The 17,399-nt window shown below is 45.1% G+C and overlaps 1 protein-coding gene across 1 annotated transcript in view; it reads right to left on the bottom strand.

Annotated features, from left to right (window-relative positions):
* Nucleotides 1-16,816, bottom strand: part of INPP5D (inositol polyphosphate-5-phosphatase D) — a 90,024-nt gene extending 73,208 nt beyond the window's left edge. Inside the window, exons 1-2 of the mRNA XM_065411400.1 lie at nt 16,603-16,816; nt 8,611-8,674 (exon numbers count right to left, since the gene is read on the bottom strand). Of these exons, the coding sequence (XP_065267472.1) occupies nt 8,611-8,674; nt 16,603-16,757 (219 nt within the window). The 5' untranslated portion in view covers nt 16,758-16,816. The remainder of the gene's footprint in view (nt 1-8,610; nt 8,675-16,602) is intronic.
* Nucleotides 16,817-17,399: the final 583 nt, after the last annotated feature.

Raw genomic sequence — 17,399 nt, 5'->3', positions numbered from 1 at the left:
TTAGAATGGGAAACTGAAGTCCTGTGTGTATTCAGAGAACAAGTAAGGCAGCAGGATATCCATGTACTGTATCTTTAAATCTGTATCAGGAAGTCAGGCAGCAGGGTAGCTGGAGAAAGTGAAACAGAGAGAAAGAGAGACACAGACAGACAGACAGACAGAGATGACATGAAAAACACCTTTATTCACATAAAATCACATTAAAAGCTATTTAAAAAGTTATACAATTACAATATATACACCAAAAGATATGAACAAAATAAAGCAACACACATCTTAAATGAACATTAAACATGGCTCATTAAAGCATCGTCATCACCAAATTCAAACGATTTTCAAACACACCAAGTCAACTGAAAAATGTCCAGGTTACGAGTCCATTTATAAAAGGTGTGATCAGTTCGCTGCTGGGCCACAATCAGTGCATAGAACACATCACATCGCTCTACCCTGGGCATTCTGTTCCAGTGAGATTTCAAAAGGGCTAGTTTTTGCCTGACCCAGCAAAAAGTTAGCCAGGCAGGAAGCTCGCTGAATGTGAGCACTGTATCTCGCTCCTAGAACAAACAGGGGCTTAGAGAAAACCAGCCCCAAACCACTGAAAAGCGACTACAAAAAAAGGAATAAAATGGGGACAATGTAGGAAAAAATGAAACACTGTGTCTGAAGCCGAAAAAAAGAGTCAACCAGGGCCAGGGGCATCCTCCAGGCTGTATTAGGGAGATCACAGAGGATGGCATAATGCTGCGTCTTGGCACACATACCACAGAGCGGCTTCTTGGCCATGGTTGCAAAAGGAACATTAACTAAATGCTCCCAGGACAACAATCTGCCTGGTTGCACAAGAATCTCACCCACAGAAGGAAAGACAGCTAGTGAGGGGAACACAGGATTCTGCCTGGACGATCAATCCCTGCAATAACTTTCTGAAAATACTGAGCAGCCCGCTGAGGAAGCGCCGCCTTCTCCAACAAATGCACAGAAGGGATTCTGGCCTGAACAGCAAGAGCTGTCGCTGACCTCCAGCTTGCCCAACTAGGAACAATCAGGTGAGCCAGCCTGGTCAAAACAGCACGAGTAAAGGCAGAAAACAGGTTCCTGGACGAGAGAGCTTCAGCAGGAAAAAGTGGGTTAAAAAACAGCGGCTCTTCCAAGAGCCATAAACTGGAAACTGCCTGGTCCGGCCAGGCACTTCACAGAAGTCTTCAGGCATTAAAATACCATTACAGAATGGGGGCAAATCTAGACTCTGTAATCGACCAGGTGCCATCACAAATAGGTGAGTGTCAAAGCCCATCCCCCCCCCCCCCCCCAGCATAATGGAGGAGAGAGAAGGCAAGGGACTTCCAGGTCAGTGGGGAGTCAGAGTATAGCAACTGCTGAACGGACTGGAGACAAAGGGCTGCACTTTGCTGACTAAATCAATGAGCCCCTGGCCCCCTTCATCTAATGGCAGGAACAGCAAAGCAGGGCACAACCAGGGGTAAATATTCAAAAAAATGGGTACTATGCCTTTGTATCCAGCCCAAAAGGCCCAGGGCAGGATCCAGATTCACTAGCCGGTGCCACAATACCAAGGCCACAAGCTTGTTGGCAGTCAAAAGAGTCCAAAAAAGAGCCAGTGTCATTTCTGCAGGCGGCCTTACACCTTCTCCTCTGCCTCCTCCCAGTTCCTTAACATGGATTGTTCAGATTCAAAACCACACCCCCAACACCTTAATCGCAGAAGTGCCCCATTGCAATTTCTGGGGTAACATAGGGGGACTGCTGCGCTGCCAAGAGCCCAGTAAGATCAAATTGCTCTTAGCCCATTTAATGCAGGCGGAAGAGGCCTGGTCATACACTTGTAAATGAGTGCAAAGCATCCGCACAGCCCTGTCAGATGTGATGAAAACTGAGATATCATCAGACAGGTGAACTGGGAAAGCATCCGGCACCCCGGCACAGAACGGTCAGTCAGACAGCTTTGTGGATGTGCTGGAATGGCTCCAACTTAGAGCATATAACATCCCAGACTGAGGTCATCCCTGATGGATGCCTCTGTGAACTGGGAAGCAGTGGCTAAGACCCCCACTAATATTTAGGACACTAAAAACATTATGGTACAATAAAAAATATATGCCGTGAACACTGACCCAATCCTAAAAGATAACTATGGTGAACTCTATCAAAGGCCTTCTCCTGGCCCATTGAAATAAGCCCCACATCCAGATTACAAAGTTTGGTTAACAGTAAAAACATCATGAATTAAAATCAAATTATCCAAAGCACAGTGGCTAGGAATAAAATATATGTTTGATCAGGGTTTGTCAAAGAGTCCAGACAGTCCTTGAGCAGGTTTCTACAGCCCTGGATAAAATCTTATCATCAGAGCAGAGAAGGGAAATAGGGCTCCAGTTCCATAAGTCACAAAGATCCCCTTTTTTTGTGCAGCAGGGTGATTGCTGTCCTGTGGCGACAGAGGGGCATCTCTTCCTCCCGGATACACTCCAGCACCACTAGAAAAAAGTCAAGACTGATAAGATGCCAAAAACACCCATCCAAAAAATTTAGATGGCACCCATCGATACTTGGGGCCTTACCTGTCGAAAGCTGCTGGCCTGTAACAGAGAGCTCTTGCAGTGACCGCAGGGTGTCCAGCCCTGCAGTTCCTCACCAGTCAGCAGGAGTAACCCCTGGGGCAGCTCCTCCAATCGCCAGCACATCCCAGGCCTCGGGTGAGTACAGAGCTCTGTAGAAAGAAACAGCTGCTTTCTGGATCTTTCCAGGGTCAGCCGTCAGATGACCACCCAGCAGCTGTAGGCAAAAAGATCTGCTGATGATCCGCAGACTTTCTCCAAACCAAAAAAGAATCTTGTGGGAGGATCATCATCATGCAGCTGAGTAAAATGGGCCTGAACGAAGGCTCATTGCACCTTCTCTTCCAACAAGTATCTCAGGAGCCAGTACTTCTCAGTTAAGGTTTGGTGAATCTGCACTGGGTTACTCCCATCAAGGTTGCCATAAAGGCCCAAGATGTCTCATTCCAGGGCACTCACAGCCTGACGCAAGGACCATGTGGCAGCCTGGGTACGTTGCTAGCAGAACAGTTGGATCTGGACCTTGCCAACACCCCACTGCTGTCTCAGGGACTCAGACAGGGGCTTGTGCTCCTGGCAATGCTCCCAAAACCCAGTTAACACAATTCAAGTCCTGTAATAATATTGCATTAAAGTGCCAATGGGAAGCACAGTCAGGAAGAGAGAGAGAGACGCACTGACAGAGACAGAATGATGATTGGCCAAGTAAGTGGGAGTCGTAGAGGACGGAACAAACATTCATGGTACAAAAGTGATCCAGTCTAGCCCCTGAGATGAAGTTGGGAGTAGCTTTCGGCCAAGAGTCCTAACATCTCTTGACATCCCAACCCCCTCCCCACTATGCTGGGGTCCCACATTCTTACCAGGGGCCGCTGAGCCAGCAGTACATGGGCAGGAACCCCTCAAATGACCAGGGTCTCCACACAGGAAACATTTAATATTTTCAGAGGTAGCAAACACTGTATAATCTGCTCCATCTATGTGGTGCTTTAACATCAGGTTCAAGGGCTGTTCAGGGTTATTTAGAACCATACAAAGCGGGCGCTGAAATGACATAACATGGCTCCCACTTGGGTTCTTGCAGCCCAACAGAATCATCCTGACAGCAGAAACTATCTTCCCATAATGGGAGAGATCAGACACTAGGGTCACTGAGAAGGAAGGTGGGGGAGCATTGGAAAAACTACTTTAGTAGCAGGAGTAAACAAGGGAAAATCTGGAACAAAAGACTCCTTGACCCAGAGTCCTTCCTGTCCCAAATTATTCACAAACCACTCCTGGGCCAGGAAGATTACTATAGATTTACTCACTTGAGCGGCAGATTTTATATTAGCACGGCCAACAACCTCACCTAAACTCAGCAACACTTCCTCCAGGGTGCAGGAGACAGCAGGCACACACCGATCCCCATGCTTGTGAGTCAAACCACTAAACCTATCTGAAGTGAGAACCCACACACACACACCGCCAAGGAAAAAGGGGGTGGGTACAACACCCCTAAAGCAAAGGAATTGCAAATAACACAACAAAAACAAACCCAGACTATCAGAAACCCAACTAGTGCACACAGCACACACCAAAACACAGCCTCACTCCCAGAAACTTCCACAAGAGAGAGTAGCATTAGGGATAATCATGTTTCCCTAGTTATTCTAACTGAGTTCCTCGTTCAGTATTAGATGAAAGCAACTCCTTCTGTGATACTTCACCATTGTCACATGACGGGGGAACGGCAATGCAAGCTTCCAAATGCTCAGTCCTATTCTTGAGGGAGCCCCTTTAGCAATGAGTTCATAGTTCAAGTCTCCGTGCCTTTTCGATCCTTGGCCTCTCTTCAGAGTCTGCCAGCAAGAGTACCAACTGCGACAGCAGTTTTTGTGATGTTAACACTCATCCAGTAGGAACTAAACTGAGACCAACTCCTCTCAGATACAGTGGTACAAAGTAAGGGCTTGACCCAGCCAACCCTTACTATTAGGCATAGCGTTACTGACTACAAAAGTCACCTGAAATGAGATCTTGTGGCCACTGAAGCAATACTAACTTTTTAGTTTGCGTTACGTTCACCCAAAGAGGACAAGAGCCAACTGTAGCCATCTGGCTTACAGTGACAGGGCTACTTACTATATTTGATCTTGTCATTAAATCGTATCTCCCAGCAACGCTAGCCTTCTTGATGCACTCCAGATTGCATACTAATACCTGATATTTTGATAGAATTTTATATAACCAAACCACTGTGCAGACATTAATTAAGCCTCACAACACCCTCCTGAGCAAGATAAAAATGTAAAGAGCTTTATGTGCTGTAAAACAGCCTTAATTTTAAACGGGGGGCAGGGTGCTGAAATACATTGCCATCTGCAGGATGTGGTTCTGGGTCTCCCAAGCCAATGAGGCCTAGGAGACCAGAAAATGATGCACACAAGTCAGCAATCTCAAGAGAGGAAGAAAAAGAGAAGCTCGTGATTTTTTAATTTCTTTTCACTTTCTGTTTGATGTGGCTTGGCCACGTAATTCATAGGACACCCTGAATACTCTCTGGCTCTGGGAGATTATGTGCAAGGCATTCTCAGATGTCATTTGCCCAATTTGGCTCCAGATATGGCAGGCTAGAGAGGGTAGAGGGAATTTAAAATCTATATCTATATCTCTCCTGCCCTTAGAGGGGGCCAAGGAAATATTTTTAGTCTTAGCCGAGAGCAACAAAGAGCCCTAATCTGTCTCTGCCCCAGACAGCTCTGCTAACATAAAGACAAAGTTATGTTTGTTCATACACAAAGAGCAACCAGTACATCAACCATGGACACCAGACAGTTCATTTCACAATTTTCCCAAAATAAAACCTCACACTGAGTTTAGTGGGCACCACAGCATCTATGGGAAGCTGGGTTAGCAACTGTTGTAAAGCTGTTGAAGCTATTAAGAGCTCCCAGCAGCTAAGTTATCCTATCTAATACATACCTACCACAACTACAAAAATCCTGAAGAAATGTATACAAAGGTCTTTCCTGAACACAAAGATAAACTCCTCTCCAAAAAAAATCACATATACTGGAATAGTCAGATGAGTTTAATCTCCCAAGAAACACAAAGAGCTTGTCTACATAGGGACACTACGGAAAATTAATATGAATTAACTAACGGTATATATTTAAGGTGGATTAGTTAAACTGCATTAGATCCCCTGTATGGACATTCTCACTCAAAATTAAAGTGGTCTTATTTAGTTTAAGTCTGAATGAGAGTGTCCACACAGAGGTCTAATGCAGTTTAACTAATCCACTTTAAATTTACATCTTTAGTTAATTCAGATTTACTTTCCTGCATGTCCTCATGTAGACCAGCCCTAAAAAGTGGGTGAAGACAATGCTATTAGAGAAAGATCTAATTAGAAAATGGAAATTAATGCACCTTCCCCATACTCTGAAAGATTAAAACAACTGTCAGAGACAACTTTAAGGGAGAAAGTAGCTTCATATGGTGGAAGAGGGAAAATACCCTAACATTTAGCATTACATGGATGCCATCCATGAAGGTGCAATATATCATGTCTTTCATATCTAGTGTTACCACTAAAGATTTCCAGTAGATTATGGCCCTGATCCCAAGAGTTGATCTGTACTGGGAATCCACCTGCACCTGATTAATTTCAAATGGCCTTAGTGCAGACATAACAATCTACCCGTGCACATTAGATTGCAGGATCAGGGCCTATACACCTCTACCCCGATATAACGCTGTCCTCGGGAGCCAAAAAATCTTACCGCGTTATAGGTGAAACCGCGTTATATCGAACTTGCTTTGATCCGCCGGAGTGCGCAGCCCCGCCCCCCTGGAGCGCTGCTTTACCGCGTTATATCCAAATTCATGTTATATAGGACTGCGTTATATCGGGGTAGAGGTGTATTTGTAACTAACGTACACTGATCTCATCTCATGAGTCTTTCTTGTATCAACTTTTAAAAAACAAAACAGTTGTTAAAAAATTAAAACAATAGATAAGTGTGTTGGCGCCCCTTTGTCATGAGGCTGGGAATGACGACTGCTGTACTGAGTGCAACGATTTACTCATTCCACTGTATTTTTATACTCTTTTTTTAAATGAAGGATTTTAAAAAGACTAACTCACTCCCCTCACTTAATAGATATTACAGCATTGCACAGATGAATTCGACTTTTTGTAAGATGTCTTTCTAAATCAGGTGAAGTATTTTGGATCAGACAAAAACTGCAGCAGGCAACCAAACATGGATTTGATGCCTTGCCCAGCTGGAGCAATGTGTCAAGATCAGAAGGCAGCAGCACGGGACAGGAGCTTTTTGCCCAGTCGCCATTTGTTTTGACTATGCAGTTCACTTGACAGAAGAGGGCAAATACTCCTGCTTTATCCCACAGATATAGAATAATGCATATTAAAAATGGGAGTATGCTGTGTTATTGAAAATATGAATCAACAGTAGTGTATTTAGCCCACCCAAACATACAAAGCTATGTTACCATAGTCCCTTTGCCTCCTATAGATCCATCAGAATCCCAACCAATGACGTTACGGATTCAGTGGAATCCCAGAAATTACTTTACACAGACCTCATGATGATTGATGACACCTGAAGAAACCTACCGGATTTCAGCGGATCACTCTCAAGTAGACCCAGTGGAAGCTTAGTATCACTAACTGCATCCAGTGACCACTATCAATTGATCCAGTGGACTCACAGTGATCCCTCCTGACAGAGAACCGGTGGACTTAAAGGCTATGCCCATGCACTGATTCTATATATTTACCAGTGAGCACTAACCCTCAGAAATTGAGCCACCAAACTAATACCTATTAATCTTGAATCTGGAGCTCGGGGTTGCACTTATCAGACAGAGAAATCTTCCCTGGAGGTTTAATTGTGCGTGGGATGGTGGGGTGTGGTTTTAGTTTCCTGCGCACATTATTTCAAGGCTGGGTGGTGTAAATATATATTTTTCATGCTCTTGTTCACTGTCATGAAGTGTGTTAGGAATTATGGCGGTGCAATTTCCCAGGTAAAGGCTGCACAAAGCACTCAAAGCCAGGATTAGATCTCTCTTGTGTATGAATAACACGTCTCCTCCCCAGATATGCAGCCCTCATTCTGAACACAAAGAAGCTTGCTGAAAATGTTCAAGTAAACTGCTAATTCATGGATGAGTGTTTATAGTTCACAAGAAGAAAACTGGGAAGAACAGTGGAGATGGGATATGGGCAAAAGGTGCAGCAGGGCATGGAGACAGGCTGAGGTCCTGGAGCAGAGGAAACGATCGGAGCTGCTCTGTTTAAAAAACTTTACACTGTGAGCAGACAATGTTCTAACTGATGCTCCAGCTTCTCAAAGCTGGCCAACACCCTCAGGGCTGCTGCTGCTTGGAGTGAAAAGCTTAGAGCAGCAGTCACAGGAACTTGGCATGTTGGTTAAGGCTTTCTCCATGGGATGTGCAAAATTTTGGCTCCACATCCCCCCTTTCTGGTTACCCCCCCCCTAGCCCCTCACACCTAGGTGCCCAGCTCCAGCATTTACTCTTTTTGTTTACCTGGAGCGTCTGCAGGCATGGAGCCCCTCAGCTCCCACTGGCTGGGAACGGCAAACCACAGCCACTGGGAGCTGAGGGGCTCCGTGCCTGTGAACGCTCCAGGTAAACAAAACGTCCCGACCCGCCAGCGGCTTACCCTGACAGGCTGGGAGCCAAAGTTTTCCAACCCCTGAAATATAGGGTCGGCTTATGAAAGGGTCATACAATTTTTGCTATTTTTACTTATCCATCTTGGGGGAGGGGGAGAGGTTGGCTTATAAACGAACGGGCTAATAACGAGTATATATGGTACTTCCATTTCAAACGGCAGTAAAGCAAACTGCGCTTGGAACTTTTAGAGCACTGTAGTAGGGTCCACATGGGGCTGTAGATTTGCATTTTGGCTGGCCGTGCTCTAAAGTCCCATTGAGACAAGCCTTAAGCCAGCTACATTTTTGTGGTATGGTGTCTGCATTCAAGTATGGCTTACCTGGACAATAAGCTTATTTTCTTTATTGGGTAGAATCCTGTAGGTATAGACACAATTCCGGAACCTGGAACAGATTGGAGGAGAGGCTGTTAGAAAATATCTACAAGGGAATCTTATCATAGCATCATTCTATAACAACAGAAATTGAATGGAGGACCCTGACATAGACTGATGACTTAATAAGAACATAAGAATGGTCGTACTGGGTCAGACCAATGGTCCATCTAGCCCAGTATCCTGTCTTCTGACAGCGGCCAGTGCCAGATGTTTAAGAGGGAATTGACAGAACAGGGCAATAATCAAGAGATCCATCCCGTCGTCCACTCCCAGCCTCTGGCAGCCAGAGGTTTAGGGACACCCAAGGTATGGGGTTGCGTCCTTGACCATTTGGCTAATAACCATTGATAGACCTATCCCTCCATGAACTTATCTAATTCTTTTTTGAAACCAGTTATAGTTTTGGCCTTCATAACATTCCCTGGCAACGAATTCCACAGGTTGACTGCGTTGTGTGAAGAAATACTTCCTTTTGTTCATTTTAAACCTTATGCCTATTAATTTCATTGGGTGACCCCTAGTTGTGTGTGTTATGTGAAGATGTAAATAACACTTCCTTATTAGCTTTCTCTACACTATTCAAGATTTTATAGACGTCTATCAAATCCCCATCGGTCGTCTCTTTTCTAAACTGAACAGTCTCTGTCTTTTTTATCTCTCCTTATATGGAAGCTGTTCCATACTCCTACATATTTTTGTTGCCCTTCTCTGTACCTTTTCCAATTCTAATATATCTTTTTTCAGATGGGGAGACCAGAACTTCATGCAGTATTCGAGGTGTCGGCATACCATGATTTATGTAGTTGCATTATGATATTTTCTGTTTTATTATCTATCCCTTTCCTAATGGTGCCTAACATTCTGTTAGCTTTTTTGACTGCCGCTGCATGTTGAGCAGTTGTTTTCAGAGAAATATCCACGATGACTCCAAGATCTCTTTCCTGAGAGGTAATAGATAATTTAGACCCCATCATTTTATATGTATTGTTGGGATTATGTTTTCCAATGTGCATTACTTTGCACAAGGGTTTCAAATATCTGTTCATTTCCTGAGGACATATTAATTAACAAAATCCTACAGTGCTTAAGCTTGGGGGCACTTCATCATGTTGTAGATGTCACATCAGAAAGTGATGATGGACTCATCTTCAGAGTAAGTTGTTCAACTCCTCTGCTGGCCAGAAAAAAGAAAACAGCACCTAGTTCTGGCTGCCAGAAGAGTGGGCATGCCAGAAAGGAATGAAAAGGCAGAAATCCCAGACACTAGGCCAAATTCAGAGTTGCATGAGTAAATCAAAGGGTTGGTCTACACACAAATTTGTACCAAGGTAACTAAATAACTAATTTAAATTGAATTACAATAGGATATTTTTATTCTGAAGTAAGTGTCCATACAAAGACCTGCACTGAAATAACAAATGGGTGTGAATCAAAACCAACTTAGTGATTTTAGTGCAAGTAGAACAGCCAGAAAGCACACTTTCTCCTACCACCTCCCCAGGGTGGACAGTAAATCAAATTAGACTTGCTTTGACTTTGCCCCACTCTGTGGCCTAAACTCATTTGCACCAGACATCGATGAAAACAGAACCGGACCCCTGTCTAAAGGGGGTGCTTGGTCTTTGTCCAACGAGAGACACATCAACAACTTGTCAAGAACTGGAAGTCCAACCTGATGGCAAAGCCATGCAGAATGTGCAGCCTTCCTCAATGGCTGCTGAATTTTGCTGAGCTCACATAATGCCTGGGGGGGCTGCTCCCAGCACGATGGAGGAATACATGCTTATTTACTTTCCAGTGGTTACAGATGTGATCCAACAGCTCTCAGCACCTGTCCAGCACTGACATATGTTAAAACACACTCCACAAACTGGCTCTGTGCCAACAAAGGACACAAATTTCAACCCCATTTACTTCCAAAAACTAATCTCAATCCCGTTTTAGCATCCCCAGGGCAAAACAGATAAGGCTTGCAGCCCATCCCCAGAGGGTCAGGAAAGGTGGTCAGTGGTCAGCATTCCCGAGGAGGAGGGTTGGTTGATGCATACCAACATACTTGTCTCCTTTGTGATTTGGTTTATATGTTTATTCAAACTAGGCTTTTCTGAATCACATCAAGAGCGAGCGAGAGATTTCTTAGGGGTTATACAGCCTTGCATTTGGAGTCAGACAGAGCATAAAACCAAGTTACTCACACATTGGGGTGAGATTTTCAATGCTGACTACAGGATTTAGCCACACCTCCCTCTGAACCTGGGTTCTTTTAAGCAAGATGCACAAGAATAGAGCTGGAATGCCCTTTGGAGCCAGTGCCACCCCACAACAGGTCTGAGGGCTCATTGCGAAGTGATCTGAGGTGTTCACACACCTACCCACGTCTCTTCAGTGCTCCCAGACCCAGCCGGGGCAGTTCTTCAGCTGATGTCAGCTGTCAGAGCTCCTTTAATGTCAATGGAGCGATGACAGTTGACACCAGTTGGGGATCTCCCCCCAGGAGTGGGATTTGGTTTTGTTTTTATCTGTCAATGCAGAACTCTTCCACCACTTCCTCCTGCAGATATGCAAAAAGGGGCTGAGATGAGAACAGTGCTGCTTATGTAGCTGATGAGAGAAAATTTGTGTGTGTGGAGATTATGAAACTGATAAACAAACCAGCTCAATGACTATCAGGCCATCAAAGCACATTGGGTGCACAATCAGATGGCAGGCACCCGCTGTCAGAGGTTGTTGAGACAGGGTGTTATAGTAGTATTAGAAATATTTAACCAGAGGAACATCTACAGGGGAAGCTAACAAAGGGCTATAAGGTGATATATGAATGGTATGAGCAAAAGTGGCTCTCCCTGTGGGAATCCTCCTTAGCAATCTCATGACTCAGCCATGCACAAATGGGGAATGCCATGAATCAAACAGTTGGCTAACAACCTCCATTTATCTGCCTTGCTTTGTTGTTATAACTTCATTGCTCTTAAGCTTTTAGCTCTTAAGCACCATGACTGCTCCACAGTTGGTCCTAGATACTTTCACTTTTCACCTAAAAAGATTCTTTTTGAGATGTTTCTTAAGAATGTTTTTAGAAAGCCACAAGCATTTCTGATCTTGGACATATTGATGGCATATGCAGCACCCATCAAAGCAATTTCCTGAGGCTAAATGTGTCCCAACATGCTTCCTCATCTGTCTCCTAGCTCCCTCCCCTGCACCAGCTCCTGAAGGCAAAAGAAGGAAAGGGGAATGGGTACATATTTCCTCTCCTCTTCCAGTGTGGCTAAGGCCTTGCTGCAAATCAGAACTGCACTTTACTGTGTATATTATGGTAGCAACTATAGGGCCCAACCACAATCAGGACCCTGCTCTGTTAAGCACTGTACAGATACACAGTGAGACAGGCAACCCCCCTAGGAATTCAGCTGATTCCATTGTGGACAGCTCACATGTGGTACCCTTGGATACTGGAGAGATATTGGAGGGGATCACAACTCTGCTCCCCTTCTCTTGGACCATCACTGATCCGATCATCCACTGGTAACACAGAAAACAAATAACCAGCTCTCATCGAGCACTTTTCATCCAGAGAGCTCTAAGTCACAAAGGAAGGCAGCATCATTATGCCCATTTTACAGATGGGGGAACTGAGGTACTGAGCTGGAAGTGACTTGCCCAAGGTCACGTAGCAAAGTGCTACTCCTCTACCCAGGAGTAGAACCCAGGGATTTTGGAAGGGACTTCCAAACTCATGTAGGAGTATTACCTCCCTGGTAACAGGATGCCTCCAAATCCTGTCTGGGTGGGCATTTGTCTTAGACAACATTTGGGTTCCATTCAGGAGGTGTCCCTTTCTCTTGATAGAAGATAAATGCTACAGCTCTATTAATGTCTACAGTCCTGCTATCTCAGCTATTCCTATGCCTTTAAAAGGTGAATTCACAGGACACCACCCAACGGACATAATGTTTATGAGAGGTGCAAAATGCTCCAAAACAATCCCTCTCCAACCTTAATTTATTACATGTTGTGGGCTATTAAGGCCTTGTCTGACTCTACAGATATTTACAGAAGTACCCATGGCTGGACTGAAGCAGTGGGAAGTATTTCTATACATGTTTAGTGGAGACAAGGCTCAACAAAGATCTTCAGTTATTCACAAGGTGGAGGGGACATCTTCCTACCAAGGACTTTTCAGCATTTAGAATATGTTGCATGGCTTAATCTCCAATAAGAGGCCAAAGGAGGTGGCAGCATGAAACATCTTTAATTGGAGACATGTCCTGGAAACAGTGGAATTTTCTTTTGTCAGAAGGATCGAGTCCTCTTCATCCACTGTGTTCTAATTGGTTTCAGCACCAAAATGAGCTTATGTACATGCCAGTGCCTTCAGGTGTATGAAGGGAAGCCCCTCCCCCTCTCAAAACATCCGCTCTTTATCACACCCAACACCCCGGCCTTTTCCAGTTTCATTGCCCAGTAGATGAGGGCAATACTGGTCCATCCAGGTCTTGGTGCCTTTGTGTTTGGGACAAACTCTCTAAGAGGTGCTAAGTCCTGCAAGGGAGCTCTTTTTGGGTTTGCCTGGAAGAAATCCTTATCGTCGCTAAATGGCCTCACAGTGCTACATTTGCAGAGTTCCGATGCACAAACTTTCAACCTAGTGATTTTGCAGATATTCATTAGAACTGCTTTCAACTGGTACATGATCTAGAGCTACTGTGTCTGGTCTTTAAAATAGTGATTTTCCTAGAAGGATCTTAAAGGAAAGCCATGTTTTTTTAATAAAGACACACAAGGAAAATACAGTCCCCTCCCAAGCTTCCCTCCCCGTCTAACTGTTTATGTTTTTCAGCTTCTTGAACAAAAGCAAATCAAGACAGAAGGTCCCAGTGGAGGGATAATGCTGCTTCAGACACAGCTTGCTGTTAAACCCTTTTTGAGTTCGTGAGCTAGGCAATCATTTCCAGTTGAGTTCCTTGAGTGCAAGAGGTCAGTAGTCATTTCTAGTTAATAAACGGGCAAACCAAGCGTTCCAGTGACATGGAAAGAAGGAGAATCACTCTGGTCCTTGCCTTTCATAGGGCAATCAGGTCATAAGGATCAGACTACAGAACAGAGGCTGAAAGTGTCTGGAGGAGGGGCATTCACTGTGTATTTGCTGTTTGTACAATTTGTCTAAGTTCTATTGTGCTGCTGTTGGAGCAATAAAAGAAGGGAAGGCATTATTACTTACACACACACACACCCTCAGTCTGTCATTATTCAAATCATTATTTTCCTGCAACATCTCTCCAGGAAAATCTATTTGGCTCAGCAGGATAAAAAATTATTCAAGTCCCCATTCTAATTTCAACAGAGCTGCTAGATGAACACTAGCTCTGGCTGGAGAATGACAGGTGTGCTTGGTGACAACTTTTGAAGTGCTGAAGTTTGTTTTCGCTCCATATTAGAACCTTTTGAATGTTTTTGCAAAGCAGAATTGTGTCGAAATGTTTGGTTTTGTATCTAAAAGGTCAGGGTTTTTATTTGGTTCTCTTTTTCTCTTGGCTCAGAAGAGACCAGAGAGCCCTGAAGCTCAGAAGTCTTCCTGTTGAAAACTTAATCAAAATTGATATGACTCCACAAAACATCTCAGCTTCAACCAATCATCATATTTTGATGAAAACGTATTTAGTTGAAAATCTTCTGAGCAGCTCCAGTAAACATGAGAAGCACTTTACCCTTAACACTGAGACACTGGGATGGTTTGTTGTTGCCACCTGAGCTGGGAGATCTATTCCCAGTGAACAATTTATTCAGCATGTTTAGTCCCTATTCTCTTCGTGGATTATCCACCAAATTGTCCTGGTAATCGACACATGGGTCACGTGACACATTTTGGCCTATAATTTGCTTATGACCTGTCCACCCACGACCACTGCTTCAAGCATTCTCTCTTCCTAATTTGCTAATCGTGCTGCATGATTGGTCATTGAAGTCACGTGGCCCGAGATTTTCAAAAATGGGGGCTTACAGTTAGGTTCTTAGTTGTATATTTAGGCACCTAAATAACAAGTGGCCCGAATTTCAAAAGTGCTGAGCACCTAACAGCTCCCAGTGACTTCAGAGGAAGCTGCTGGGTGCTCAGCACTTCTGAAACCCAGCCCACTTATTTAAGCATCTAAATATGGACTGAAGAGCCTGACTTTTGGCCTCCATTTTAGACAACTTTGGTCACCATGTTGTTTCTGTTCCCTGATTCCTTGTCTCTCAAAACTGCACAAAGGGCTTTCAAAGATGGCTGCGCAAACACTTCAGAGGGAAAACTGATGCAAATATTCGCAGCTTCCTAGTGTCTGCAAACAGTATTTCGTTTGTGTGTGTGTTTGTTCAAAGCAAATAAAAGGGATCTTGCAAGCGCCCCTGAAGAAGCCAATTTGTGCTATTTATTCCAAGTTATAGTTCAGGAACAAGTGACTTTGACACCAGCTCTAAATTACATGCAGACAACCCCCAACCCCAGAGATGTAAATGCTCCCTGTCTGCAGTCACCCATTCTCCCTCTGCTCCCCATACACAAACACATCTACCAAACACTCCCTCCCCTCCATATGCACACCCCTTCCCTCCATATGCCACCCTCTCCACACACACGCGTGCTCTCCCCACTGTGCACTCCCCTCTCTGCACCACCACCATCCTGTTACCATCCAACATATGTGTAGTAGGACATGCTAGCCTGCCCCATGCACTCTATCTGTCATGTATTGTACTGTCCCCAGAGGCTGGAGCTGAAAGGCGGACGGTTAGACCACAGCTCAAGCAGCAGCACCTCTTTTTAGAACTGAGACTAAATGTACTTTAAAGAGGAAGCAGCAGCAGCAAGAAACCTGTTTGTTATTTGATTACTAAGAAAAAAATGGTGAGATTTTTTTAAAGTCTGTTCCCAGCGGCTGTGAAATGAAATGATTGTTAGGCCTTGGGTCCTAGCAGGCTAATTTGATTTCTCCTAGGCTGACACCAGCTTTGGATGGTTTAGACACAACAAATCCTGCATCTTGGCGGGGGGATATACTAGATGACCCTTGTGGTCCCTTTTAGCCCTATGATTCTATGGTATGATGGCTCTCTCTGTGACAAAATTAAAAAAGTCTCAAACTCTTGAATCTGATCTCTCTCTCTGCTTCAACCTCTCCTGACACCACGTATATCAGCTGCACTCAATCAAACAAGACCAGAGGCACTGATCTCTCCAATTCAATCCCTAATCTTCATTCCAGGGGAAGGTCTTTGACTTGAAGTGAAATAGCTGCTAAGGACACTGGGAGATTCCCCCCCCCCCCCCCTCCCGTTTCTACCATCCTTAGAACCCTGCATCCTCTGTAGGGCCACGTCCCTGTTCAGGTTGAAACAGAGACAGCCTCCGTAAGGACCAGTGCTGGCACGCAAAGCTACCTGAACGTTTACAGTACACCTGCCAGAGTGAACAAGGCATTTACTGACCAACCTGCGGTATCAAACATGCGCTAAGCTGTGAGAATTCAATGGGAGAGAATGCCTGGTGGGCACCATGCTCAGGTAGAGGTTTTTCCCCACTCCAAAGAGAACAAGACCCAGGTGGGAGGGTCATTCAGACAGACCAGAGATAACAGGATGGTTCCCCATCTCTGAATGCATCGATCCACTAGACATTCTTTGGATTTTTGTCTCCTTTTGAATCGGGGTTTTTTGGCCTCCCCTCACTAGTGTGGTTTGTTCCACAACAACTGTCACAAATGTGGTTTCTTTCAGTCCCCTCCATCACACTCTGCGGCCAGGCCAGGTTAAACCTACCACACTGCATGGTGGGTTGCACCTTCCTGGTAGGTGGGGTGGATGTGTCTCTGTGCTGGGGAGGAGGTAAGGGTAGTCCCTACACAGGGGAGGCAGGAGCAGTGGAGCCACACGAAAGGTAAGAGCCATACTTACAGAACACAGAGCGCGTACGCCGAGGAGACCGACTCACTAGCCCGCACTAGGAAGCTACCATCCTTTCCCACTTTGGAGAGCAGGTCCTCAGCCTTGGAGCGAGTGATGTTCCCATGGTACCAGCACTGATCCATTGCCAGAGCTGGAGGAAACATTATTGACAATCCAGCTGTCAGTGTTTAGAAGCTGCCAGAGCCGTTCGTGTGTCTCAGTAACACTCAGCAGCTGCAGCTCACCAGCTTCCTGTTTCAATGGTACAGAGAGGGAAAGGAAACCAAGCCGAGGACGACTTCCTCAGAAATCAAACAGCTCAGAGTGAGCATGACACGTTCCTCCAGCCTCCGCTCCCCCTCAACACCGTAACTCAAGCGGTTAACCACCTGTGTCCCCCCTACTCTGCATCAGAAAGTCCCAGCCTGGGGCACAATTCTGCTTCCCCACTTTAGAGCAACTCCATGGACTTCACTGGAATTTCCTTTGATTTACGGCACTGTAACTGAGAGCTGAGCCAGGCCCTCTCTTTCTCCATCCCTATCCTTCCTCCTCTCTCGCTTTCCCTGCCTCTGTCCAGTGGTTAGGGCCCTAGCCTAGGGGTCGGGAGACCAGGGTTCAATTCCCAGCTGTGCCACAGATTTCCTGGGTGACCTTGTGCAAATCACTTAGGCCTGGTCTGCACTTGAAAATTAGATCAACCCAGCTACGTTGCTCAGGACAGGGAAAAATTTCACACCCTGAACCCTACAGCTCGGTCAACCTAACCCCCAGTGTAGATGTGGCTATGTCGATGGAAGAATTCC

This window comes from Emys orbicularis, chromosome 9, assembly GCF_028017835.1.
Source record: "Emys orbicularis isolate rEmyOrb1 chromosome 9, rEmyOrb1.hap1, whole genome shotgun sequence".
NCBI classification, from domain to species: Eukaryota; Metazoa; Chordata; order Testudines; family Emydidae; genus Emys; species Emys orbicularis.
Note: the sequence above shows the minus strand (reverse complement) of the source record. Positions and strands in the feature narration are given on the sequence as shown.